This window comes from Panthera tigris, chromosome D3 (genome assembly GCF_018350195.1).
Source record: "Panthera tigris isolate Pti1 chromosome D3, P.tigris_Pti1_mat1.1, whole genome shotgun sequence".
Lineage (NCBI taxonomy): Eukaryota > Metazoa > Chordata > Mammalia > Carnivora > Felidae > Panthera > Panthera tigris.
The window spans coordinates 15,594,032-15,621,528 of record NC_056671.1 but is presented as its reverse complement, the minus strand read 5'-3'; the positions used below and the strand labels follow the sequence as shown (position 1 = coordinate 15,621,528).

At 46.3% G+C, this 27,497-nt stretch overlaps 1 protein-coding gene across 2 annotated transcripts in view; it reads right to left on the bottom strand.

Moving 5' to 3' along the window:
- The window catches only part of CCDC60 (coiled-coil domain containing 60), a 163,658-nt gene that overhangs the window by 42,917 nt on the left and 93,244 nt on the right, over nucleotides 1–27,497 (bottom strand). For both annotated transcript variants that reach the window (XM_042962526.1, XM_042962527.1), the window contains 2 exons: nucleotides 11,258–11,428; nucleotides 1,558–1,665 (listed from right to left, as the gene is read on the bottom strand). In XM_042962526.1, the coding sequence (XP_042818460.1) occupies nucleotides 1,558–1,665; nucleotides 11,258–11,428 (279 nt within the window). The remainder of the gene's footprint in view (nucleotides 1–1,557; nucleotides 1,666–11,257; nucleotides 11,429–27,497) is intronic.

Below are 27,497 nucleotides of genomic sequence, written 5' to 3'. Positions count from 1 at the left end.
ATCAAGAATCCAATCATAATATCAATCAAAGGGAAGTTGGAGGAAAGTTGAGAGTGGGCTCATCAAAAGCTGGAATATTGGGGAGAGATGATGATGATGGTGGTGGTGGTGATGGTGGTGGTGGTGGTGATGATGGTGATGGTGATGATAGTGGTGATGATGGTGGTGATGGTGATGATGATAGTGATGGTGATGATGATGGTGATGGTGATGATGGTGGTGGTGGTGGGTGGTGATGGTGGCATCTTCCACCCATAAACTAAGTGCTCTTATTAATGATTTTATTTTTTTCCTGCCATCTCATGGTATGATTTCTCTCTTGCGTTGTTTTATTCTTCGGGTACGAGACCTGGCTCTCCAAACATATCATGAGCTCCCCAAAGGCAAGGCTTTGAGATACACTTTCTGTGTAGTGCATGGTTATGTGTGTTTGGGCTGTGAAGTCAGACAGACGTGGCTTAAAAGTCCAGCCCAGTGACATGCTGAGCTCTGTGACCTTGGGCAGAGGAGCACACCTCTCAGCTGCTTTGTCATCTGCAGAGAGGGGATAGTAATACACCTGCACAATAGGGCCGCTGAGAGAACTGAGTGAGATCTGCCTGCAGAGCAGTTGGTAATGCCGTGATCACTATGCACGCGGTAGGGACTTAATAAATATTTGACAGATAAGCAGACAGAGGAGTCTGCAATCCATTGCACCATTTTCATTGCCCTGAAGCAGTGGGTCTTAATGTGGGGGAGTGGTGAAGAGGGTAGACATGATTTTGCCCCCAGGGGACATTTGTTAACGCCTGGAGACATTTTTGGTTGTCACAACTCCAGGGTGGGGCCCTACTGGTATCCAGTGGGTAGAGGCTAGGGATGCTGCCAAACGCCTTGCGATACACAGGTCAGTCCTTCACTACAAAGAATTATTCGTCCTCAAAGGTCAGTAGTGCCAAGGTCGAGAAACCCTGCCCTGGAATCAAAAGCTTCTATCTTTGTGCCCCAAATCTTCCGGTTGAAAAGTGCTAACTAGCAAAAGAGAAAAACATGGGTTTGTAATTCTTTGGAATTGACACAAGGGGAAGAAGATGCCGAGGTTTTAGGAAGCCACGGTGTTCTTTGGAGGGTTGATGAGCCCCTGTTATACCACGCAATGATGAGTTCATGCCTCGGGCCAGGAGACAACAGGTGCTTCTCTGGGAAATAGCTCCTTGAGTTTTGGGGGAAACGCGTCCCCTGAGCCCGGGCTGAGATGTTGTTGCACGTGCTCATTGAGAGCTACAGACAGATTTTATCAGGCTTTGCAAACTATTTGACATTAGAGCGTCTGGCTCGGTGAGGAATGGAATGGCTCATTCCCAGCGGATTTGCCACTTAGCTCTAAAGCAACACGTCTGCTTTCTGTTATTTCTTCGCGTCAGATAGCGTCGCTGGCTCCAGGCTCTATGTCCCTTTCAGGAGGACAAAGGACGAGCTCAGCAGCCTCCGATGCGATGCGTTGTTGGCTCTTTGAGCCGTTGGCTTGAACTGAAAAGCTAGCAAGGCAGATGAGCCAGAGGAGGGACTACTTACACGTGAGCCTCGGGTAGCGAGGACGAGATGATGCAGCTGTGCACGGGGGTGAATGGGCGAAGTACGACTCCAGCGCCCATCTTCCTAACCTTGGCTTGGTCGTATGTGCTGAAGGAGAAGCGGAAAGAGAAACAGAGTGAGCCGTGAGCAGCCGTTTTAAACACCTCCTTCTCTTGCCAGCGGTTATTTGGCAGATATGATCGGGCACCTACTATGGGCCGGCTCGAGAGATGAGGCCTCTAGAAGCAGCCCATGAACACATCATAGGAAAACCCCTGCTCTTGTGGAGCGCATATTCTGGTGGAGGAGCAAAGAGAATAAACAAGATAAGTAGGGAAATGTACGGTATATTAATATAGATCAGGGGTGGGACATGTTTTCTTCTTTTTTTAAAAAAAATCCGAAGCAGGCTCCAGGCTCTGAGCCGACGGCACAGAGCCCGATACGGGACTCGAACCCACGAACCATGAGATCATGACCTGAGCCGAAGTTGGACGCTTCACCGACTGAGCCGCCCAGGCGCCCTGGGACATGTTTTCTTAAATAGGGCCAAATATTTATGACTTTGTCAGACATGTGGTCTGTGTCACAACTACTTAGTAGAATGAAAGCAGCCATTGACATATGTAAACAATATGCAGATGGCAGTGTTCCAATAAAACTTTATCTATAAAACCTGCCTTAGGGCTGGATGTGGCCCCTGGGCTAGAGCTTGCTAACCCTCCCTCCCCTGCGGGGCTAAATAGTGAGACGTGCTGTGGGGAATAAAAAACAGAGAAGAGGGTTCAGAAGGGCTGGGAATTAAATTTTTAAATAGGGCGATGAGGGACGGTTTGACATTTGATATCTGCAGAGCACAAGGGAGTGAGCCATTCAATGATGTCTTGGGGCAGCACATTTTAGACAGAAGAAACAGCAGGTACAAATGTCCTGCGGTGGGATTGTGTTTCAGAGCCGGCAGGGAGGGGAAGGGGAGGAGGGGGGGAGAGAATAGGGGCCTTGCAGCTAGTCTTGCAGGGGACTTGGGCCTTTTCTCTAAATGAGAAGGAGAGTAAAGGATTTTGAGCCAAGAGAAGATGTGTCTGACTTGTGTTCAGAAAGGATCCTTCTGGCTGCTATTTTGAGAATGATCTGTGGAGGGGGGCGGGTGGAGGGCAAGGCCAGAGGCAAGGAGACCAGTTAGGGGTATTGCATAATTCCAGCCTGAGAGAGGAAGGTGACTTCAGCCTGGCCATGGGGATGATGAGAAGTGGAAATGAAGGCATGAGACACAGCCAAGGAACTGCCTGGAGTTAGTGTTTCCTGTTTCTGGTCCTTTCCTTAAAGAGGCTTCATCCAGCTCTACAGACTGCTGACTAATTGGTTGGTTGAAGCAGCCATGAAGTGTGGGGGATCTCAAACTTTAGAAGTGGGCACAAGTGTGCCCCTAAAGATGAGCCACAACCAGGCATAACTCTGCGGCCACCAGGCTGGCTGCTATGGGAAACCAGAGCCTCATGCTCTGCCCCCACAGAGAATATGGAAACTTCCTCCCAAGCCAAACACCATCTGGGGATAGGGGAGGAGGGGGCTTGCTTAGAGAAGGGAGAAATAGCCCAGACAGGCAGTTCATCTTTGAAACCACTGGACATTTACCTGAAAAAGGCTCTTTCAAAAGGAAACATTAAGGGGCGCCTGGGTGGCGCAGTCGGTCGAGCGTCCGACTTCAGCCAGGTCACGATCTCACGGTCCGTGAGTTCGAGCCCCGCATCGGGCTCTGGGCTGATGGCTCGGAGCCTGGAGCCTGTTTCCGATTCTGTGTCTCCCTCTCTCTGCCCCTCCCCCATTCATGCTCTGTCTCTCTCTGTCCCAAAAAAAAAAAAAAAAAAAAAAAAAAACGTTGAAAAAAAACAAAAGGAAACATTAAATTACATTTAATACCATATTAGATTTTTTTTCTCCACCATCATAGAGCAAATTATTTCATTTATGTAAAATACTTTTTTTTTTCTAGCAAGGCTGAGTCATAGGTTTTTATTTCTTTTTGCCTGTGACCAAATCTAGCCAATAGACACATTTTAACAAGCCTGTGTGTGTGTGTGCGCGCGTGTGTGTGTGTCTGACAATTGTGTTTTAACATTGGGAAATTTCACATTAAAATGGAAACGTTTTGGCTCTGAAAACTTGCAGGTTGTTGCCACTCTGGGTCCCTGTTCTGGCTGGCAAGAGTCAGGTGGCACCCAAGATCAAGGTTGCTGCCTGCTTTACCCTCAGTGTGGGCTTCTCAGTGGGTTGCCTGCTTCTTGTTCCTTGTCTGCCTTATTGCTTCCCAGGACGTGCAAGTTCCCTTAGGGCCTTTCAGTTTCTGAGCCTCAGTCTAAGTCCCTCCATTGATTGAATCATTGATGGGTTCCCTGGTTTATTCATTTCTACCCGGATTTATTGAACATCTCTTTGCTGGAGGCTTGTGGACACAGCAATGAATGAGACAGACCAGCCTCTCCTCTCTGAAGCTTAGAGTCTAGGGACAGAAATGGGCTTGACCAAACACGCAGTTGTGATAAGGCTGAGTAGGAAGAGTAAATGGTTCTTTGACAGCACAAAATAGGGAGTTGGGCTGAAACGGAGCCAGGGAATACTCGTTGGAGGAAGTTGTGGCCATTTAGAACCACATACCCCAAGTTCTTTGACTCTCTTCCAAGGCAAAGATGGCCGTACGTATCCTTCCCCTGGAATCTTGGTTTTGTGAGTGGTTGAGCTAACAGAACATGTCAAAAAGAAATGGGTGTGATGCCATTTCTGGGTTCAGGCTCTAGGAACCGCAGCTTTTCCTTCTCATGTCTCAGGATGCTCACTGTTAGCACCCAGCCGTGGCCACACTGTGAGGAAGCTGACAGCCTATGAAGAGATTCATAGGGAGAGGAGCCATGGCTGCTGGGTCTCAACCCCGGCTGAGCACAGCTGACAGCCAGCTCTAAGTTGTGGCCCATGTGGATGCACCATGTTGGAAATGGACCCTTCAAGCTGCCGCGGTTAGTCATGGTAGAGATAGTCCTTCCCCCACTTGCCCAGATCAAGCAGCAGATTTGTCAGCAAAATAAGTGTTTGTTGTCTTGAGTTCTTTTCTTTTTTTAAGTTTTTAAAATGTTTTTACTTATTTTGAAAGAGAGAGACAGAGGAAGAGAGAAAGAGTGTGCAAGCAGGGAAGGGCAGAGAGGGAGAGAAAGAATCCTGAGCAGGCTCTGAGCGTCAGCACAAGCCCGACATGAGGCTCAGACTCACAGACCATGAGATCAAGACCTGAGCTGAAATCAAGAGTCCGAGGCTTAACCCACTGAGCCATCCAGGCACCCCTGTTGTCTTGAGTTAAGTTTGGGAATGGTTGTTCACAGCAGCAGTAACTGGAACAAAAGTAAACAATCAGAAGGTTGAATGGGAATTAGGTAGGTGAATGGGATGGGGGAAAGCCCTCCTCTGGGGGGCATATCATGAGGGGGAAGGCAGGGGAGTATGAGTGGCTGGGGCTGAGGGAGAAAGACAGGACTGGCCCATCCAGAGTCTTGTAGCCCCCTGCCCAGACTTTGATCTTTATCCTGTGAGGAATGGCAGCCATCCGAGGGTTTTGAGCTGAGAGCAATTTATGTCTTGAAAAAATCCCTCTGGTTTAGTGTGTGTGGTGGGTGGGGGAATGAGGCGGAAGGGGGCAGAGGAGGTGGAGTGGGGACATACGTTAGGAATTTACTTACTCCTGAGAATTCGAGGATAATCCTGGGGTCACAGAGTTAACTAAAAAAATAGGACCGGAATCCAGGTCCCCTAATTTCCACTTCCATGAGCTCTTGATTCAGCCCTAGAGCTGAGGAAACCACAAATACATCGGCTTGCCCAGTTTTACTGGCTCAGTCATGTCCCCCAGTGGTTTAGATTACATAGAAATTAACCCAACTGTTACAGTCCTTAATCTCTGGTTTTCTGTCGCCTCTCAACCACAATAACAAGACAAATTCTACCCGTTGTTTTTTTCACCTTTTCAGCTGAATTTGCAACTGAAAAACGAGGTCATTGAGTGCAGTGGGAAAGACTGCTAGCAGGCAGAAATCTTTCGGGACGTGCTTGATTTCCTTTTTCCCTTTGCCGACTTTGTCAGACTTAAAACTTTTGTCTGAAAGAACTGATCCTATGGTCTTGGATCCAGGGAGGGGAGGGGGGAATAATCTCTCCTGCTTTTATAATGCACAAGATCAAATACCTCGTTAAAAAAGTATTTTAAACGAACATTTGTCTTTTTGATACTCCTGTGATTGGAATTATATTTGTAGCACCTGGCTCTTAGATGAGAGATGCTTTCTAGCCTGCCTGGAAATTAAGATTTTTAGCCATAAATCTGAGGATTTTAGGTAATTGAGGCCCACAGAGATCAAAGTCACCTTATTGCATAATAATAGCTAGCAGTTACTGAGGGAGTCTCCTTTACCAGGCTCTGTTCTAAGCAGTTTCCTTCAGTCCTGAATAACCAGCCTGGGAGTTTGGTACCATTCGTAAGGGTGAAGGAGGCTCAGAGAGGTACGGTGACTTACCCAAAGTTAAATAGTCGTATGGGGGAGTCCTGTGCTGTTAACCACTACCCTGTACTGGTATGGAGAATCCCAGTGCTATTTTATAACCCCTGCTTCCCCACCTGCATTTGATGGCTACACTGCAGTCATGGCCTCCAGTTTTATTTTAATAGCCAGACTTGTGCAGCTCATAGAATCCACCAGATAAGACACAGCGAGACCGATGTCTGTGAGAAGGATGATCTCATGCATATTTAAACTTATTAAACTCTAAATAAACCATGTCTCACACACTGAAACATGGATGGGAGAAGAGACAATTGTGTTCTATGACCATGGATTAAAACCCCATCCAAACAAGGGAGACGTGGCAACAGAACTATTTAAATAGCTGCAGGAGAATCTTTAAAAGACTCCTCTCCCCCTTCCCCAGTGCCTGTTCCTGTGCCCATTCATCTGAGTGCAGCTTGTTCAAAAAAAAAAAAGCCATGAGTTCATTCCTTCTCTGTCTGTCAGGGAAAGCCTGCCAGCTGGCTAGTATCACTGGGAGTACCAGACTCTAAGCACCATCAGGCTCAGGGAAGGTAGACTTTGCACTAAGCTCTTGGAACCCTCGTGGAAAGAGTAAGAACCCCCTTACTGGTTGAGTAACCTTCTGTCTATCATGTGCCCCTGTCCCGTGAGGATCCTTCATTGGTAGCCCGGTGGGTGGCTGGATGCGGGTGGCTCAGGCCATGACTTGCTTGCTTTTTTTTTTTTTTTCACTCTGAAGATAATGTTGCTGACTTTGTCAAAAGATGACACCATCAACACCTTCCTTTTTCAGCCCTGGCCTTCCTAATCAGAAATGCTGGCCACCGGCAGTTCTGGTGAGCTGATACTGCTGTGTCTAACCATGTCTCTTTCTATTCAGCATTAAAAATCCTGCTCATGAATCATACTTCCGGGGATTCTATACAGTCTCTCTTTTCACCCCCTAATCAGGAGGGGATGGACATTGTGAGACAATAGAAGCCGTATATACTGGTCTCTGCCCCTGGCTTCTGGGACAGAGCTCCTAAAATCCTTGTCATTTCCTAAGTGGCAGTAGCACTAGGAAGATCTTTTGTTCTAATATTTGGTCTTAGACTTTGGTTCTTGACACAGAACTTCTAAATCCTTTGGAATTTCCTGCGTGGTCGGAATGTCTTTTGTTCTAATGAGGCAACTCTTGGTGGGCTCTTGGATAGTTTCAGGATGAGGGCTGGTCGCCAGAAAGACCAGGCCATCGCCTTTGGAAGCCTGGAACTTTCAGCCGCACTCCCCATCCTGCAGGAAAGGGGAGAGGGGCTGGCGATTGAGTTAATGATAGATCATGACTACGTAGTGAAGCCGCCATAAAAATCCCAAAAGTTCTGGCTTGGTGAGTACATCCGCATTACAGGAAGGTGGCACTCCTCAACTCCAGGGGGACAGAAGCTCTTGATTTGGGACACTTCCAGACCTCACCCTCTTTATTTATTTACCTCTCCGTCTGGCCGTTCACCTGCATCCTTTATTATATAAGTAATTGGTAAATGTAAGTCAGTGTTTCTCTGAGTTCTGTGAGCCACTCTATGAAGTGATCACACCCGAGGAGGGGGGTCATGGGAACCCTGATTTATAGCCAGTCAGAAGTACAGGTGACAGCATGGGGCTTGCGATGTGGGGACAGTCTTGTGGGACCGAGCCCTTAACCTGGGGGATCTGATGCTACCTCCTGGTAGATAGCGTCAGAATTGGGTTGGATGGTAGGATACCCAGCTGGTGTCACGGAGAATTGCTTGGTGTGGGAAGAAACCCCACACATCTGGTGTCAGAAGTGTTGTGAGTGTGGTCATGGCATCACAGTAAAGGGGAAACATGGCAGGAGTGTTTTTCCCTCACGGGCACTTTGGTGTGCATCCTCATGGTGCTTTGTTGTGCTCCTACCAAATGTGGTAGGGACTGTCCCTTAATCCTTTTCATATCTCAATGCCCCCAGAGGCCCTGCACGTAGTAGGTCTTCAATATATAATGATTGGTTGTGCAGTGAGAAGGGGCCTGGATCAAAGTAGCCTTCTCACCACCAAACTTACTTTCCAATTGGCCAAGATGAAGGTCCAAGAATATCTTGCACTAAAGGGCCATTGATTCCTCACTGAAGATCTTGGAGGGAAACAGAGAGATGGATTTACGTCTCACACTATGAGGCAGAACCTCATGAAAATCTCCATTAGATGTCTCTGTTCTCGAGGGTCCTGGGTGGCACAGTTGGTTAAGTGTCCAACTTCAGCTCAGGTAGTGATCTCACATGGATTCGAGCCCTGCTTTGGGCTCTGTGCTGACAGCTCAGAGCCTGGAACCTGCTTCGCATCTGTGTCTCCTCTCTCTCTGCCCCTCCCTGTTCATGCTCTGTGTCTCTTTCCAAAAAATAAACATAAAAAAAATTTATAGACATCTCTGTTCTCTCCTAGTGGTGGCTGCCTTTTCTCTTTTCTGTCCCCTAAAAGGTCCATTCTGCCTCTTAGGTGAAGCACTTCTGCTCTTTCTCTGTATCTACATACTCCCTTAAATACTCCCTGCTCCCCTTAAAAAGACTTCTCTTTGGGATGCCCACTCCTTAAAAGGCATGGCATGGGGATGATAAATCATAAATATTTTATCTCATCTTAGAATGGATAAGTGAGTTACTAAATGAATGCACAAATGGCAGGCTAGCTTATTTGGATCGACCCTTAGGGTAAAAATAATCAAGAACATTGGACAAAATAGCAAAAAAAAAAAAGAAAAAAAAGCAAAGAGCTGACACCAAGTGGGAATCTTTGAGCCAAAATGAAAGCCAGAGATATAAGCAAGCATGGGTGCTAACTTGGTGTTAACGACATTTACCAATTTAGAAAAGGTTAACTTTTCCTTCTAAAATAGCACGCAAGGGGATGCCTGGGTGGCTCAGTCGGTTGAGCATAGGACTCTTGATTACAGTTCAGGTTTATGATCCCAGGGTCTTGGGGTGGAGCCCTCTGTGGGGCTCCGTGCCCAGTGTGGAACCTGCCTAAGATTCTCTCTCCCCTGCTCACTCTCTTTTTCCCTCTCTAAAATAAAGTAAAGTAAAGTAAAATAAATAAAATAAAAAATTTAATTTAATTTAAAAAAAAAGCACACAGGGCAAGGAGGAGAGAAACCATAGCCCAGGGTCTGCACAAATGAGGCGTCAAAGAAAAGGCCCTTCTTACAATAAGCTGGGATTCCCAAGGGCTGCACTTTCAGGAAAGAGTATCTACAAATGTACCAGCCTCTCATAGTCCTGCACTCGGGGTTTGTATCTATCACCTGGAACCTTGAGCTTTAAGGAGATCCCCGACCATTAGCATTCTGGGAAGTGAAACAAGCCAGATGCAGAAAAGTCACACATTGTAGGATTTCACTGATAGGACCCTTGTTTTTGAGAAGCACATATTGGTACTTCTCTGAGTTAACACTGCAAAGAACATAATTTGGGACATGTTGCAGAGGAGAGGGGGTATCTGCTGTGGATTCCATTTGCTCTTTAGCCTGCAACCTGGCAATTTGGGTCCCTGAAGCCCTAGCACAGTGGCTCTCAACCTCGGCTCCACGTTGGAATCATCTTGGGGAACTTTAAATGTTCATTTATTTTTGAGAGAGAAAGAGACAGACAGAGCACGAGCAGGGGAGGGGCCGAGAGAGAGGGAGACACAGAATCCGAAGCAGGTTCCAGGCTCTGAGCCGTCAGCACAGAGCCCAACATGGGGCTTGAACTCACAAGCTGTGAGATCATGACCTGAGCTAAAGCCAGGTGTTCAACCAGCTGAGCCACCCAGCACCCCCATTTTGGGTAACTTTAAAAAATACTTTGTCCAGGTAAAACCCCCAGAGATTCTGACATAATTGGTATGGGAAGCACCCTGGGCATTGCTATTTTGTGCTCTCTCACTGCATCCTTGAGATGTGGTGACCTTAGGGTCCTCCTACTCTGCTGTTTTTCCCTGGGCATTGGTATTTTAAAAACTGCCCAGGCAATTCTAATGTGTAGCCAAGGTTGAGACCACTACTGCTCTAATAGGACAATGGCTCCGGGGGCAGTCCGTTTCTACCACATATTTCCTTTCTGCCTGCCTCAGCACCTCCTTTCTATCCTGATTTGTGCCTCATTCAGTCTGCACAAGCTATGTATCCCAGGAGTGTGTCCATGCAGAATGGCGCAGCCTAGGAATTTTGGTGTCACTCAAAAATTGGGACTCAAGGATGCTTTCTAACTTATGACCTTAGTCACAGGGGAACTAGGTGAGCACTTCTAAATTTTTGTCCTAATCTGTAAAAAGGGGGTAATAATAGCACCTATGTAAGGAATGTTTTGAAATTTAGATGAGAAGATATGTATAAAGCACATAGTGGACACTCATAATTATTGTTGTGGTTGTCACTGTCATCATCACTGTTGCTATTATCAATGTGAATGGACATTTCATAATGGGCCAGTCTGTTGATGGTCCTCTTCCAACCAGAGAAAGACCTTTTTTTATGGAAGGAGGGGGCTACTGTATTCAACAAACCAACAAACATTTCTTGTGCACCTGTTTTGGGTAGACACTGAGCTAGGATTTGGGGATACAGCTGAAGGCCTAGAATAGAGATATTGACGTGGGTTAAGGTGAACCAGCACACAAACACCTTACAGGAACCCTGAGTCCAAATGAGATCTGGAGGGGGTTGGGCTGAAATCCAGGAAGTATCAGGAAAGGGTAGCATTTAAGCTGGGCTTTAATGATAAGTAGGACTTCAGTTGGAAGAAGATGTAGGGAAGGGTATTTAAGGCCCAAGGAACAGCATGGGGAAGGGCCTAGAGGTAAGGGCAAGCCTGGTAAAGAGAGGGAAAGAAGCATATTTGGGGACCAGCAAGAGTTCTTGTATAGCTCTTGGCATCAGACGCCAGGACAGATATCTGTAGTAGAAGATGCTCCATTGGGTCCCAGAAGGTGAGGCTGACAGGTAGGTTGGAGCGGACTAAAAGAAACGGTCAGACGCCACACCCCAAGATGGGGCTTCCAGTCTGAGACGGCTGCCATCCCTCAGCCCAACCAGGTGGTGTTCACTCTGCGTGGCCCTTCCCCGGACTGTGGACACTGTAGCTACCGCCGTCTACTTACGTCAAAAGAATATCACCATAGTGGACTTCTGAGATCTTTTTGGCTGGCTGGAATTTATGTCTTTCTTCCTCTTTCAGTTTCTGAAGGTACTGTTGCTTCTTTTTCAAGGCACTCTCCTCCTGCAACATGCTAAAGTAGCCGCGGCCTGTCTTCACCGACCGAATCAACATGCTGGAGGTGGGGGGTGGGAGGAAGAGGGAGGGAGAGACATCAGCAGAGTTGAACCGACCCTTAAGATGATGCTGTATTGTCCTGGGACTAAGCATCTCTGAAGGGCACTCTCCTACCTGCAGGGCAGGAACCTTGTTGCATTTGGCACTCCGGGGTCAGATGGACCTGACCTTGAATATTTAACCTCTCTGGTCTCAGTTCCTTCCTCACTCCACAATTCAACAAATATTTATCGAGCACCTACTATGTGCCAGGTACTCTGTTAGGTGCTATGAAATGGGCATAATAATCTGCACCCTACAGGATCGGATACCTTCATGCATGGAAAGGGGCTTATCCATGATAATCAGTAGCAGATCAGTACTGTAAGGCCCAGGCCCCTTGGCCAAGGCTGCCTTCTCTCAGATTTGCCTAAGTGCTCACCCTTGCTTCACATTTTCCTATGGCTGCAGAAGTGGAGTGAATAAGGTCTACGGGAGCTTGTTGTGTTAGATGACATAAGTTGAGACTTCACGATTCTTTTCTTGCTGACTCAGCCACTGGTTTCTAATCAGACGTCTTGATACTGGCCAAGATGTTCTGCGCCTGATGGTCCACACAACTCCCCGACTTTGCCATTTGTCACCTTGGGGTTGGAACTCGGCAGCACTGTGCTGGAGAAGGAGTGGACACATCTCTCGGTCTGTCCCCCTGTCTGACTCTCTGGGAAGTTGTCAGGCACCATGTTGAACCACCGCCATGTTTCCCCAGGCATGAATATTGGTTCTGAGATTCAGTTTTATTCTTAAGATCCCTGTTGAACAACCAATATGTACTAGGGATTGTGCTGACCATTGGGGACACAGTGATGAACAGGACCCTGGGTCTCTAAGAGTACATGGAAGGTCAGTGATGACGCAGAAAGATGGCGGTGGGAAGGACTCTGAGCTTTGTAGGAAGAGGGCACCGAATTCAGACCAGGGGGTAGTTGGAGACATCTTCTGGATGAAGTGACATCTCCTTTCCTTTTTTCTGAGTACCTCTTTCCCTCTCCTGTCTTTCCCTTGCTCTCAGTTTTGGATGGGAATATTCTCAGCAAGCTCTCATGGTTAGATTCTGATATGACCAATTAATCCTTGTTCCTTTTCTAGGAAGAGTTAAGGTATTACTGAGGGCATTTTCTTTTCAGCAGTGGACTCTTGTATTGTGCATTGGGAAAATGCTGGGAGGCAGGAGGTGGGGCTTTTCCAGTATTTTTCAAATTGCGTCTCACAGTGATAACTTTTCATTCATTTATTTCTCTGGTGGGCATTGCCTGAAAACCTGCTAGTCTAGACACCTGTGAGGAGACTGAAGTTACAGAAAGCAATAAGACAAGGCATCTGCCCCCAGAGAGTTCATAGTATCATAGAGGAAGCACACCCGGAAACATACACTCTGAACACTCCAGTGCAAAGAGCTACAGGAACCTAGAGAAATCTAAGAAGGCTTCCTGGAGGAAGTGACATTTGGGATAAGTAGGAATTTACCAGTAGGAAACATGGGAAATGGCATACGAGTGGATGGAATAGCAGTTGTAAATGTAAAGAGGTGTGTTAGGGACTAAATATTTGTGTCCCCTTCAAATTTACGTGTTGAAATCCTACCCCCCACCCCCAGCATGATAGTATCAGAAGGTAGGGTTTGGGGGAGGTAATTAGGATTAAATGAGGTCATAAGGGAGGAGCCCTCATGAAAGGGATTCTTAGTATCGTTGTTAGAGTCACGGGAAAGCTTGCTTCCTCTCTCTACTGCCCACCCTGTGAGGATACAAGAAGCCAGCAGCCTACAACCCAGAAGAGGATCCTCGCCAGAACCTGACCATGTGTGCACTTGATCTCCGACTTCCAGCCTCCAGCACTGTGGGAAATAAATTTCTGTTGTTTACAAGCCACGTAGCCTATGGTAGTTTCTTATAGCAGCTGGAACGGACTAGGACAGGTGAGTCTGAAGATGGCCCGTTGAGGAAAGTACAAGAATCTTTAAAAAGCTGGAGCACAGAAGGAATGTGGGAGAGTGGCCAGAGCTAAAGCTGGCAACACTGGCAGGGAACAGGTGGTGCAGGGCCTTGGGGTCTGGACGGAAGTGAGCCCCGATCTGGGAGTTGCTAGAAATAGAACTTCTAGAAATGCTTCAGGAATCTGCAAATGTTTGAGTTTTCATGAACAGTTTTCTAAGCTAATAACAATACAAAACCCACAAAACATCTTGTTATACACCAGATCAATTCCATTTATACAAGCGTTTCCTGCCATTTCTCTTGCATTGACCAGTTGTGCAGTGCACAACTTTTCACATCTCAGCGTGTTTGTGGGTGTGACTTCCAGTCACTGCCAGCCAGATGGCAGTTGTATTGTGTTTGTTATCACCTACACACTCAAACTTGGTTGTTCCTCCTAACAGCCTGATCGTACAACAGCCCCCTGAATGTTTTAGATCACAAAACCACTGGATCATGAGCTGGGGTCTGAAACATTCTTTTTCTCCTTTCTTTTTCTCCTTTCTTTCTTTTTCTTTCTTTCCTTCCTTCCTTCCTTTCTTTCTTTCTTTCTTTCTTTCTTTCTTTTCTTTCTTTCTTTCTTTTCTTTCGACATTTCCTTATAATCAAGACAGTGCCAATATCAAAATTCGCAGACTGGGGGTCAGCAGCTAGGAAGAGACTCTTGGAGACAATAGCAAAGCATCCTTTTAAGAAATGCTGCATCCAGAATGGTTGACTTGGAGTGGAACCATGTGATTCAGAAGAGCTGGGCTCTAAATGTGAAGACGTTTGATGAAAACCTTAAACAATGTATTTTCTCTTATAGTTTCCCCTTTTATGCAAACAGAGAGCGATCTATAAAAAATTGTCTAGGACAGTTAAGAAGAGCTTTTAAAAATTAGGACACCCTATTTTTAGGAAATAAAAATTCTAAAGGATAAGCAAGCATTGTCTTAATTTAATTGACAGTGTTTTTATTTCACTCTGTTTTAAGTGATGTGTCTTAGCTTCAATGGCAGCTGAGACGAAATAATGGTATTTGAGTTTCTTATAAATATGTCAGTGTCAGGTCATCAGTGATCTTCTTCTGAACTTAGACCCTGCTTCTTAGCTCCTGTCAACTCTTCTGAGTGTCTACACTACATGTCACATGTCCAACCCAGCCAGCCGATTGCAGGCAGGCATCAGGCATTATCGGCCCAGTTCATATTCTTGCCACAGCAAAATGATCTCTCAGTTTCCTCTTAGACAAAATTTCCCAAAGTGAAACCACATTACAGATAAATTTGGCCCTGAATTGTCAGTTCTAGGTGCTTTTGCCAGGCTTTTATTTATTTACTTACTTAAAAAAATACTTTTTAATGTTTGTTTACTTTTGAGAGAGTGAGGAAGCAGGGGAGGGGCAGAGAGAGGGGGACAGGAGATCCAAAGCAGGCTCCGTGCTGACAACAGAGAGCCCGATGCGGGGCTTCGAACTCACGAACGGTGAGGTCCCGACTTGAGCCGAATGCTTAACCGACTGAGCCACCCAGATGTCTGCCCCACCTGGCTTTTATTTTTAAGTGTAGGAATGCGAGCTGGTTGATAGGATGTGGAATTCGTGTTTGAAACAACAGAGTGCTTCTGTTTTGCTTTCGAGCTTCTCTGAATCCACTCATCAAAGAGTGTCCTCAGGTTGCAAGATTACCCAGTGAAGAGAAAACTGTTACCATTGGCAACCCCTTAATTTCACAAATGACGGTTTTCTTGCTGTAGCACAAACAACAAATGCAGAGCTGACCTGGGGACTGAGGCTCATGTGACAGCAACCGCTGTTGTGTTACTTCTCAGAGACCCCTCGCGCAAAATTTGGTTCGGAGGTTGAAACTGACCCCACAGATGCACCAAAACTGTGTTGAAGCGACTTAATACTCATGTGATGAGGCTTTCTGGGCAGAGCAGGAAAGGCTCCCAAACAGGTCTGAAATCATGGAAGGTTGACTGCTTAGGGTTCTGTCATGGTCGGGGAGTGGGGCTGGGGTGAGCGGTCCCTGGTCTGTGGCTTGAGCTTCTCTCCGGCACCTGGACTTTCTTATTAGCTTGCCCAGACGTGGACAGAAGAGCAAGAAGTGGGGGGCGCTTGAAAGCTGTCAAGGGTCACACGTCAAAAATGGAGTCAGATTCCTTATTGCATTCATTCACACCCAACTCTCTGCATCATTATCAACCATTCGACAAAAATGCATCGAGTGCTTTGCCGGGAGCCTGCCAGGCTCTATTCTAGGTGCTGAGATAACAGCAGCAAACAAAAGAGCCACAAAATTCCTGCCCTCATGAAGCTCATATTCCAGGGGGAGTGGAGACAGACAAGCACAACGAAGTAAACTGTAGGCAGTATGCTAAGTGCTGTGGAGGAACATAAAGTGGGGGCATGAGGAGAGTGACTGCCAGGGGTGGGGAGGTTTGATCCACGAAAGGTTTTGCTGAGAAGGTGTCATGCCGGTTTCTGGGGGAAGAGTGTTTCAGGTAAAGGGAATATAGCATATGCAAAGGCCCTGGGCAAGTCCAGTTAGATTAAGAAAGTTTAATTTTCATTGGATAAAATGTGATATTGCACCATCCATGTGTGCTACTGGTATATTTTATTTGCTTTAAATTTAAAAAAAAATTTTTTTTTTAATTTATTTTTGAGAGAGAGGGGGTGGAAGGGGCAGAGAGAGAGAGGAAGACACAAGCTCCGAAGCAGGCTCCAGGCTCTGAGCTGGCAGCACAGAGCCTAGTGTGGGGCTCGAACTCACGGACCTTGAGATCACGACCTGAGCTGAAGTCGGACGCTTAACTGACTAAGCCACCCAGGCGCCCCTGTATTTGCTTTAGATATTGGTGTTCTCTTTAAGATTTATGGCAGAATGGTCTTGCTCTAAAAAAAGGAAGGAAGGAAAGGGGGGTGGGGAAGAAGGAGAGAAGGAAGGAAAGGGGGGTGGGGAAGAAGGAGAGAAGGAAGGAAAGGAGGGGGGGAAGAAAGAAACTGCTGCTCTGGGCACCTGTTGCCTCCCCACAACCTTGTTCCTGGGTGCTACTCCAGGAGGCAGTAGATTTTACCATTTTAATTAAGAAGCTCATTGCTAATCACTCAATCTAACATCCTCTTGTGCAGTAACAGAGCTGTAGAGGCCCCTTTCTGCCATTGGACTTCAGGAAGACTTAAGTACGTAATAAATCATGCAGATAAGAGGCCTTTGTATTGAACTAGGCAGTGATGTGCTTTCACGTCTGTGGTAGAACTCAGCCGCACCCTCCCAACCCCCTCACTTCTGGATGCATGAATTAATTGATTTATCCTCACAATAGGTCCGTGTTGTAGGTACTGCTGTTGTCACTGGGTCTCAACCCAGTGGATTGAATGGGTGGAGTCCAGCGGTCCAGTGTGCTGCTTTACAGAATGTCAGAATGTTTCTGTTAGAAAGTCTCACCTGCCTTCCCTGGAAATCACTTTCATTAACTTTAGAGAATCTGTGGGCCACTGGGTCCTTGACTGACTTGAGAGGATTGTCATTGACTGGCAGGTGTCACAGCGCCCCTTGAGCTATGAAACCTCCCTTGGTGTCCTCTAGATTCCTTTAGGGAGTGAAAGGTTGTCACTGAAAGCTATCTGTCCCAGGACACACCATGGTCTTTAGGGGCAGGGAGTGGGGACAGGCATGGAGAAGACTCATCATGTGTGTTTACTGTGCACAACAGTGGAGGGGGTCCCACTGACAGGGGACAGACCTGGCCACTTTGGTGGGCTTTGGGCTCTGATTTCAGTGTGATGGGACAAAAGCCTCTGTCTTCCCCTGAAGAACCTGTAACCAACTAGATCCTGAAAGGTATGTATTATGGATTGAGTTGTGTCTTCCCACAATTCGCAGGCTGAAGCCTTAACTCCCAGTATCTCAGAAAGTGACCTTATAAGGTCACTGCTGATGCAATTAGTTAAGATGAGGTCATGCTGGAGTAGGGCGGGCCCCTCATCCAAGATGACTGCTGTCCTTATAAAAAGGGGAAATTTGGGGCCACCTGGGGGGCTCAGTCGGTTAAGCATCTGACTCTTGATTTCGGCTCAGGTTGTGATCTCACGGTTCATGGGACCGAGCCCTGCGTTGGGCTCTGTGCTGACATCGTGGAGCCTGCTAGGGATTATCTCTCTCCCCCTCTCTTTCTCTGCCCCTCCCCTACTCATGCATGTGCACGCTCTCTCTCTCTCTCTCTCTCAAATAAATAAACATTTTTTTAAAAAGGGGGAAATTTGGACACAGGCAAGCACATGGGGAGAATATGAAGCCATATGAAGATGAAGGCAGAGATCGGGGTGATGTTCCCACAGGAAGGAGCACCAAACACGGCTTGCAAACCATGAGTAGCTGGGTGGAGGCATAGAACAGAGTCCCCCTCACAGGCCTCAGAAGGAACCAACCCCGCTGACACACTGATCTTGGACTTCTAGGCTCCAGAAGTGTGAGACAACACATCTCTGTGGCTGAGCCACCCGGCTGGTGGTGCTTTGTTATGGCAGTGCCAGCAAACTGTTACATAGTGTGATCAGATATCTAGGCCAGCACGCATGGGACAGCCAGCCTCACTGTGTTGTCTTTGTCCATGAGGGTTAACAACGTCCTTCTTAATTTATAAAAAGTGGCAGACTGATGGTCCGTGCCACAGTAAAGAAAAAGGGCTTGAACATTATGTGGCATGCCTTAGGCTGGACACCTGTTAAGCATCAGACTCTGCATCAGGCACTGATTGTAACGTGTTAAGTTCTGTTCGGGGCACTGGCATTGCAAAGGTGAACACATCCTCGGAGGATTCACAGTCTTCACCTCTGAGTCTTAGTTATGCATTTTTTTATTGTAATTAAGAGGTTGGTGAGAGATTTGTTTGACTCCTTTATGCCCTTATTCCAAAAAAGTATTAGAGGCAGAAAATTCAAAACAAAACAAAACAAAAAAAAGGGATAAAGGCAGGAAAAGCAAGAAGGCAAAAAATCAGATAAGACAGGTGTCAAAACCTGTACCACACTGGGGTGCCTGGATGGTTCAGTCGGTTAAGCATCTGACTTCGGCTCAGGTCATGATCTCACCGTTCACGAGTTCAAGCCCTGCATCGGGCTCTGTGCTGACAGCTCAGAGCTTGGAGCCTGCTTTGGGCTCTGTGTCTCCCTCTCCCCCACCCTCACTCTGTCTGTCTTTCTGTCAAAAATAAACATTAAAAAAATTTTTTTAAAAGCCAAACCTGCACCACATGATCTAGTGCACGATTTGGCCCTGAGCATCCTAGTGGCTAACGCAAAAAGGGAAATACAATCCCTCATGTGATTCCCAATGACCGTACGATTTTTAAAAAGCTGTTCAGGAGATGCCTACTTATTCCTGGTGCTGAAACTAGGAAGCGATTTTTCTCAAGGATCTGTACAGGGAGGACACGCTGTGTAAAGCCATCTCTGTAACAAGACCCTAAGTGCCGATAGTGATGAATGCCTGAATAACTCACAGAAGGGGAAAGGGAACCCCAGCTTAGCCAATTTGAGGAATCAAGTTTTCTGTTGGAATTACCACCCCTTTTCTTCCAAGGCAGCCAGACTCCCAGCTGCTAGATCTTCTGGAAAGACCTGGGTGAGAGATGAGCAGAGCTGGTGGGGAGTGGGGGGTGGGGCGGGTCTGGGCCCTCATGTCAGACACACCAGTCTATTCTAGGAATTTCAGGCTACAAGATGTTCATTCATTGAGCTGCGAAGCACTCCCATGGTACCGTGGAGGCCCATTTAAAACTGCTTAATATTTCAGCAAATTCCCATTTAATTCCCTTGTATGTTCCCTCCATTTTCTCCATCATTATTGCTGATTACCAGGCTATTTGTGTGAAGGGAGCTATTTGCAGGGAAGAGCAGTATTCGCCTTTAAATCCACTCACCCGGGGCCTCCTGTTCACTGCTTTCCATGCTGTAAAACTCCCCTGGCTAACATCGCAAGAGGAACGATGGGGAGTAAAATAATTAACTGCATCAGGCAAGCGGAGGAAGCAGCCGATTATAAAATGGAAAGTTTCCTCTACCCAGTGTGACATATTCTTATCCAGTGCATGGGGATGGGTTTTTATTTTTAAGGGACATGTGTTCTCTGTACGGGAGTCTGTGTGTGATCCCATGAATGGAGATTGCTCACTTCGGGAACAGTGTTCTCAGCAGGACTTAGCTCAGACCAAAGGGACAGAAGTCAGGAAGCCCAGGTTTCTCCCAGGCCCCTTCAGACTTGAGGAGCAGTAAATACATGGTGAGGCTTGCACGGAACAGCCTCTGCATGGGATCTTTGCCTCTGTCTCAGGCAGGTTTTAAACCTCTCTGAACTTTAGCCTCTTCATTTTCAAATGGGGAAAATATTAGCTCTTGCCTCGGAGGGCTCTTGGCAGGATTAAATGAGATAGTGGACCTAAAGAGCTTACTATGGTGCCTACCACACAGGACTCCGTGAGTGAGAGCTATAATTATTATTGCCAACTCGCTCACCGTCCTGAGAGGTTAGTGTAATTTACAGGTGAGAAAACAAGGAAAGGGGTAAGTAAATGATGAGGGTCCATAACAGCCGGAAGGTGGCAGAGCAGGTATCGGAAGCCAGGAGGGCTGGTTCCAGAATTTCTCCCTCTCCACCTGCATGCTGCAAGGTGAATCACATTCAACTGGAAGCTTCTAAAGCTTTGATTCAGTGGCTTAGTTGGTTAAGTGTCTGACTCTTGGTTTCGGCTCAGGTCATGATCTCGTGGTTTCATGGGTTTGAGTCCCGTGTTGAGTTCTGCGCTGGCAGCATGGAGCCTGCTTAGGATTCTGTGTCTCTCTCTTTCTCTCTCTCTCTCTCTGCCCCTCCCCCACTCATGCTGTCTCTATCTCTCAAAAATAAAATAAACTTAAAAAAAAAAAAAAAAAAAAAAGCTTTGACTTTGCATATCTCCAGGCTGTATGTTGTGTAGGGTTCACCTCTAGGCCTGCAGACTGGAAACTGGTGGCTTACCTTTTCCCCCTTTAGACCATGTTTTACCCAATCCAAGATACCACCTGTAGTAGATAAAGTCAGTGCTCACATTCCCCCGTTCCCTGTATTCAAGGGTGGAGTGTACTTCCCAGCCCCCTGGCTTTTGGCTTTCATGTAACTTCCTTGGCCTATGGAAGTTAGCAGATATGACTTGAACAGAAGCTTGAAATAAGCTTGTTCAGTTGGGCCCATGACAATAACAAAACCCACTATTTTGCTGAACCCAGAAGAATGAGAAAGGCATGGGGAACAGAACTGAACTCAGCTAATCTCAGCCGAGATTGGCCAAACCCCAGTTAACCTACAGACACATGAACAAGGAAGAAATACTTACTGAAAATTGCTGAGTTTGGGGAAGCTCGTTACATAGCATTATGGTGAAAATAGCTGACCGATACATTATCTATTATAAGACGCACTATTATTTTTGAACCACAAAGACAAACCCAGGTCAATTAAATTAAGATATAATTGTACATTACACCTCCAGCTCAGAGATGTTAAAATGTGAAAAAAAAAATGCTCCTCTTCGATATGATAAAATATGGTATTAAGAAGGAAATTGCCTCAGACCTGAGAAAAGATGGTCCGGAACAGACCTTAGATCATAAAGTAATTAACAGCCCCTTCTGAGAAGTATCTAGCATACTTGATAAAACATTTGAGCAAATTTCTGATATCTTCTGATGAGTTGAAGAGCCCTTTCTGGTGTTAGATTTACCCACACAGCTGGCCCATCAGATTTGTAACAAGTCTGTTAACCTTTAGCTGTTCGTCCTTTTGAGTGATGCTTTGTAGCTCCTTGCTACTCCGAGTGCGGTGGTCCTTGGACCAGCAGCATCAGCATCACCTGGGGCACCGGGGTGGCTTAGTTGATTGAGCGTCTGACTCTTGATTTCAGCTCAGGTCATGATCTCACAGTTTTGTGAGTTCAAGTCCCACATCAGGTTCCACGCACTGACCTCGTGGAGCCTGCTTGGGATTCTCTCTCTCTCCCTCTCTCTCTGCTCCTCCGCCCGCTCTCTCTCTCTCTCTCTCTCTCTCTCTCTTTCTCAAAATAAATAAATAAATATACTTAAAAAAGAAAGAAAGATAGAAAGAAAGAAAGGCAGAATCTTGGGTCCCCACTCAAACCTCCTGAATGAGAATCTGCATTTTAATAGGACCCGCAGGTGATTCATTTACACATTGAAGTTCAAGATGCATTGTTAGTCTAACTGTCCCCTTTCCCCTATTAAAAACAAGCCAACAAAATAAAACAAAACATTCTCCAAAAAGAGATCTTTGAACTGGCTGTGTTAGAAGCCCGTTTCCGGGGCGCCTGGGTGGCTCAGTTGGTTAGGCAACCAACTTCAGGCTCAGGTCATGATCTCACAGTTGGTGAGTTTGAGCCCCGCATCGGGCTCTGTGCTGACAGCTCAGAGCCTGGAGCCTGCTTCCGATTCTGTGTCTCCCCTCTCTACCCCTCCCCTGCTCATGCTCTGTGTCTCTCTCTGTCTCTCAGTAATAAATAAACATTAAAAAAATTAAAAAAAAAAAAAAAAAAAAGAAGCCCGTTTCCGTTGCTACAGTTTTGAAATAGAACTTTGACACATGCTAGTCATCACTTCATCTCAGAAAGTTCCTTAAGCACATCAGTAGCAGACATGGTCCCCCTTTGAGGGCATTCAGCTTGTGGGGAGTCTCCCATTACCTGAATCTGCCTCCATCCCCAGGGCCCTACCTGAGAAATAGGACTGAATGGCGTCAGAAGCAGCCCCAGATCTTTTCACAGGGGCCTTGCAAAAAGCTGTGGGAGTTCTGGAGAGCTGGGGGGTGGGTAGCAAAGGGAATTCTCGTTCACCCTTTCCATTGGGGGGGGGGGGACGGACATAGGATTAACCACTGCAAATCACTTTGTTAAAAACCAACAGCCCAGATGTACTTAAAAAAAAAAACAACCAACTTTTAATGGTATTACGTCTCTGCATCCAGCTGGTTTTCACTCACATTTTCTGTCTCTGCCTGCAAGAAATATGAGGCTATAAAGCCAGGAGTGCTTCAACGGGAAAGGCAGAATGACATTAAAATGAACAAACACTCCTGGCAATCCGATTTCAGGGATGTCCTGCTCTTGAAGACTGGAATTGCCTACACGGGAAATTTTCACTTAACAAATTTTACTGTTTTCAAATAATAGCGAATAAATCAGTTTCTCTTCAGTTTGTGGAGGCTGGAGACTTGGAGAGCCCTCTTCGTCTGGCTGGCTGATGCCTTGCTTTGTCAGCCCACCCAGACGTATTGATTTCAGAGGGGGAGAGAGCACACCTGATGGAAAGAAGGGATCTGAAATGCCATCCTTAAATTCTTGAATTTTCAGGCAACCTGTACGGGCAAATTAATAACGCGGCCCCAGTTCAAACGCAGCACCGAGCAAATATTTTGCATTTAAATTCCCGCATTAGAATGCCCTGTTTATACAATAACTTAATAAATCTAGCCTGGCTGCCAAATTGACAAGAAGGTGAGAATCATTCATTAAAATGCAAATACAATTGAGATGAAATTTGGAATACATTTATTACAGTAATTGAACTTCAGTCAACTGTAGTCACAACACAGATTTTGAACTGCCTTTCAGACAAAAGGACGTGTTGTGTTATTCCCCCCCACCACCACCCAAGTTAATATCTTTGTCAGCATGCAAATTAAAGCCATTTCCTGAGTGCTAATGATTTGCAATGGAGGATTTCACTCTTCTTTATAGGACAAGATTGCCAGAGATAAAGGTCAACTGCATACACAAAAGATTGCACTGGTAGCATATTGTGTATACAGCAAATTGATGGCAAACATATTCTGAGGGCTTATTGCAACCACATTCTTATTAAATCACATCCGAACATCTCTTTACCGTCCCCGGGTCATTTGCTAATTGTAATGCCCAACAATGGGAGAATTGCCCAGTCGGGATTTCACCTCTCAGATCAAAAGGTTCAGACAGATTCTGTCCTTCCAGAATGACTCAGCCCCCAAAGAAGTCCGGTGTGTGGTTCCTTTTGCTCATAAAGCAGACAGAAGAAAAACGTGGCTGTGGGGCTTGATCCTCACACGGGGATGCCATTTTATATGCTGCAGCTTTATTCTCTCTGGCTCCTTCGTAAGAGTCTTGGGGCATTTCTGAAGTGTGGGCACGGTGCACGTGCAGCTAGCAGGTGCCATTTGAGTTGGAAGAAGGCATAACGTGGAGGGTTCCTTTGGCCACAAGTGTGCTGTTTAGGAGTTGCTCTAGGGTAGCAAAACACAGCTTGTTTCACCTGTAGAATGGGGGCATTACTTTTGTCCCCTTCAGCCTCTTCATACCCACTAACTGATCAGGAAGTGATGCCAACCCCACTTCTTAAACATCACTTGACTGTCTCCCTTCCTGTTGCCACCATCTGAGCCAGAAACCATCATTGGTTGCCTCTGTTACTCTAAGTAGCTTCCTGGTCCTTCCCCTTCCCATCCTGTGCCACGGTGCTCCTTCTAAAATGCAAACCTCATCATTCCCATCAGAGTGCTCCAAACCCTTCCATGGCTTTCCACTGTCCTGAGGACCACGTCTAGACTCTTTTCCATGGCAGCAAGGTCCTCTAAGATATGGGCTTTATCTTGAAGGGAAGTAGAGCATGCTACCCCTGAATATGCCAGGTGGCTTATTGATTATTTTGAATTAAAGTGACTTAAAGATGCAGCCAGGGCAAGGAGGACGCTTTGACCCTCCTTTGTTCCCCTGAGAGTGGGAAATCCTTCTCCCTTGTGCATGGTACCCCCCCCCCCCCCCCCCCCCCCCCCGTGCCAAGAGAAAGAGAGGCGTCCTCACCATCAGACAGAGGGAATTCAGGGCCGAGAAGGCTGTGGAAACCACCCTTGCTGCTTCACCACTAATTTGCGACCCCTCGACCCCTTGCCCAAACCCTTTGTTCTTGATTCTTTACAAATGTGTTGTCTGTCTAGGAGGTACAAAAGCTGCCTGCTGTGGGCACTTCTTTGAGTCTCCTTTTTCTATGGGCTCCTGTATGTACAAAATTAAATTGTTTTGGTTTTTGTTTTCGTTTTTGCTCCTATTTTCTGCCTGTTGTCAATTTAATTATTAGACCAGCCTAAGAACTGAAACAGGGTGCTGTTGGAAAAAAACCACCAGACTCCGAATAGAAGCGAGGCAAGATTTTATTCATGGCGGGGCCAAACCTGATCTTAAGGAGAAAAGTGCAGAGAATGGCCCCGAACAAAGGTAGCAGTGAGCATATATGGATTTTAGCAAGTCAGAGTACGTCATTATTTAGTTAACCAATTACAATTTACAGCATTTCATGGTAGCCAATTATATTGTGACACACAGACGTTAGTTTTGTCGGGAACCTATCAATTTAAAGTTCTTTGTCCTAAGAGGGTTTAAAATGACCAATCATAGTTAGACACCTAAGATACCCTGGGGCAGTGAGTTCGTGACTTTGTACATGTTGGTCTTGCCTAGGCTGGATCTTGGTAGAAGGGGTGGGGGAGGGTTTTGCATCCTAAGTTATCTATTTAGCAAGCAGGTGAGGTCACAGAAGCGAGGTAGGGTGGTTAGTAATTTCCGATAACCCTAATAGGGAACTACATAAGCTTTTATCTCAATTATTCATGAAAGGTGAGTTTAAGCCGAACTTATATACAATAAGCTTTCTGATATTTTATAAGTTGACCTATTACAAGAACCTAGAAGGGAAGAAGGGAAAAGTTTCCTGCCTGCTAGTCTTTAACCACTCAACCAGTCATTTCTTTGCCACTCCCTACCCCTGAACATTACACATGATTTTGCTTCCTCCTGCAGTGCCCTTTGCTGCTTCTTCACTTGGCTGATTTCTATTTGTCCTTCAAGACTTGGGAAGAATTGTCCAGTGTTGACCATTCGATCTCACACTCCCCCACTCTCCTAACTCCAGGCTAGTTCAAGTACCTCTTCCGTGCCTCTCCCCCTGGCTTCTTGTGCTTATGTGCTTCTCATTACTGCACTTATTGCACTCTATGGCAATTGTCTATTTTTTGGTCTGCTTTTCCTATTTGACTATGGGCTCCTTAAAGACAGTGCCTGGGAGAGAGAGCGTGGGCGATCAACACTTGTTGATTTTCCTTCCCTACCTCCCTTCCTTCCTCCTAATGGCAGAAAGTGCCAGTTACCTACCAAATATCCATTTCCCCACCTTCCTTAGTAACAGACCACATTCTCTTGGGCTTCCAAATGCCTCGATAAAAACACCAACAAAACAAGACAACACACAAAACTGTGCTTTCCAGTTGCCCTTGCAGATAGGACAGGCCAGTGAGATACAAGTGGAAGTCATTGGGAGAGGCTTCTGGGAAAACTCTTTGAAGGATGTTAATACAGCTGGGGGCATGTGCCCTTTGGCCTTTTTCCCCCTTCTTCCTTCCTGCTGCCTGAGACTTAGCTGTAATGGTTGCAGCACCAGCAGCCACTGTGTGAGCATGAGGAAACCTTGCAGATGGAAGCAAACGCTAAAGATAGTGGATTGAAAGATAGAAGGAACCTGGGTCCTACATGACCATGAAGCCACCATACCTATTCTTCCTCCAGAACGGAAACCTCTTTTATTGGAGGGAGCTAAGCCTTTACCTTGGTCAAATGCTGGTAATCTCCAGCTCTGTTTACCATGCAGCAGCATGGAGTCCCAGCTGAGTCTCTCTCTTTGTCTCTCTGTCTTTTTTCCTCGACTGAACTGTCATGATTCTCACCTTTAATGTGCCATCATCCTTGACTAAATTGCTGGCCAGGGACTAAAGGAAAGATATTGGCGGGAGGTTAGTTTGGATAGTGGGAAACAGACAAGGAAACTTGGAAGCATGAAATTCTGCAAAGAGAAGTAAGTCTTGGAGAGTCTCCATTGAGGGTGTCAGGAAATAGATACAGGAGGGTCTGAGCCTGTAAGAGTGAGAGCTGGGAGTCAGGGGAGCATCTGTAGTTGAAGGGAAGCTGGTACCTTTGCAGGAGGTGGAAAGGTGTGCATAGTAAGGGCATGAGCAAGATGCTGAACTAGGGACTCCCATGTACATGATCTCCTTGAATCCTCACAATATCCCCAGGAGGCAGGTAGTTGTCCCCATTTTGCTGATGAGCAAACCAAGGCTCAAAGAGGTCAGGCAGTCTAACCATAGCTTAGTAAGTGGTGGGGCTGGAATTTAAACCCAGGTGGTTTGATCCAGGTTGATCTAGCATGAGGAAAATGTGCTGGTTTTGGAAACGGTCTGTTCTGGTTTTAACTAGTTAGCATCTCCTGATCTCTTGGTGTCTGTGACTTTGGGTGAATCATTTCTCCCTCTTCCAGATGCACTTTTTTTCATCTGTAAAACTGGGCTAAATGAATACCCATCTTAGGACATTGTTGAAACCATATACGACAGGCACTTAGCATGGTGCCTGGCACCTTGGAGATTTTCAGGCACTTAGCATGGTGCCTGGCACCTTGGAGATTTTCGGGGAAAATGGTAACAATGACTGTTTTCATCATCATCACCATCAAAGCCGTGAATGATTGCTGTTACAGCCTTCCTGCTGTGCACACAGCCAGGGTGGTGGTTTGGCTCTAAGTGCCACAAAGCTTCTGGGAGGTGGCACTTGTTTCAAATGGTGAGCTTGGGAGGTTCTTTTCTTTGAGGGTGGCGGCAAGAACAGCGTAATTAGACCGCAATTATTTTGGGATTTGGTAAATTGCATTATGCAGTAATTCATAAGGGTCCGTGAATCGGCTGCCCATAGTGGTGGTGGGAAAAACACTTGGTCTTCGTGTAAGTAATGAAATTTATTAAGCTAAAGGGCCAGGGAATTAACCTCTGCTCTGCTAAATAAGAAATTACATGCAGAAACCTCCTAATTATTTTAAGTGGTTTTCTTTTCTGGATTCCTCCTTTACTTAATCTCTGAGATCTTCAGGAAAAGAGAAACGAAGGAGGAGGAAGGGGAAGAGGAGGAAAAAGATAGAAGCATCTAAGGAACCCACTCACAACCCGG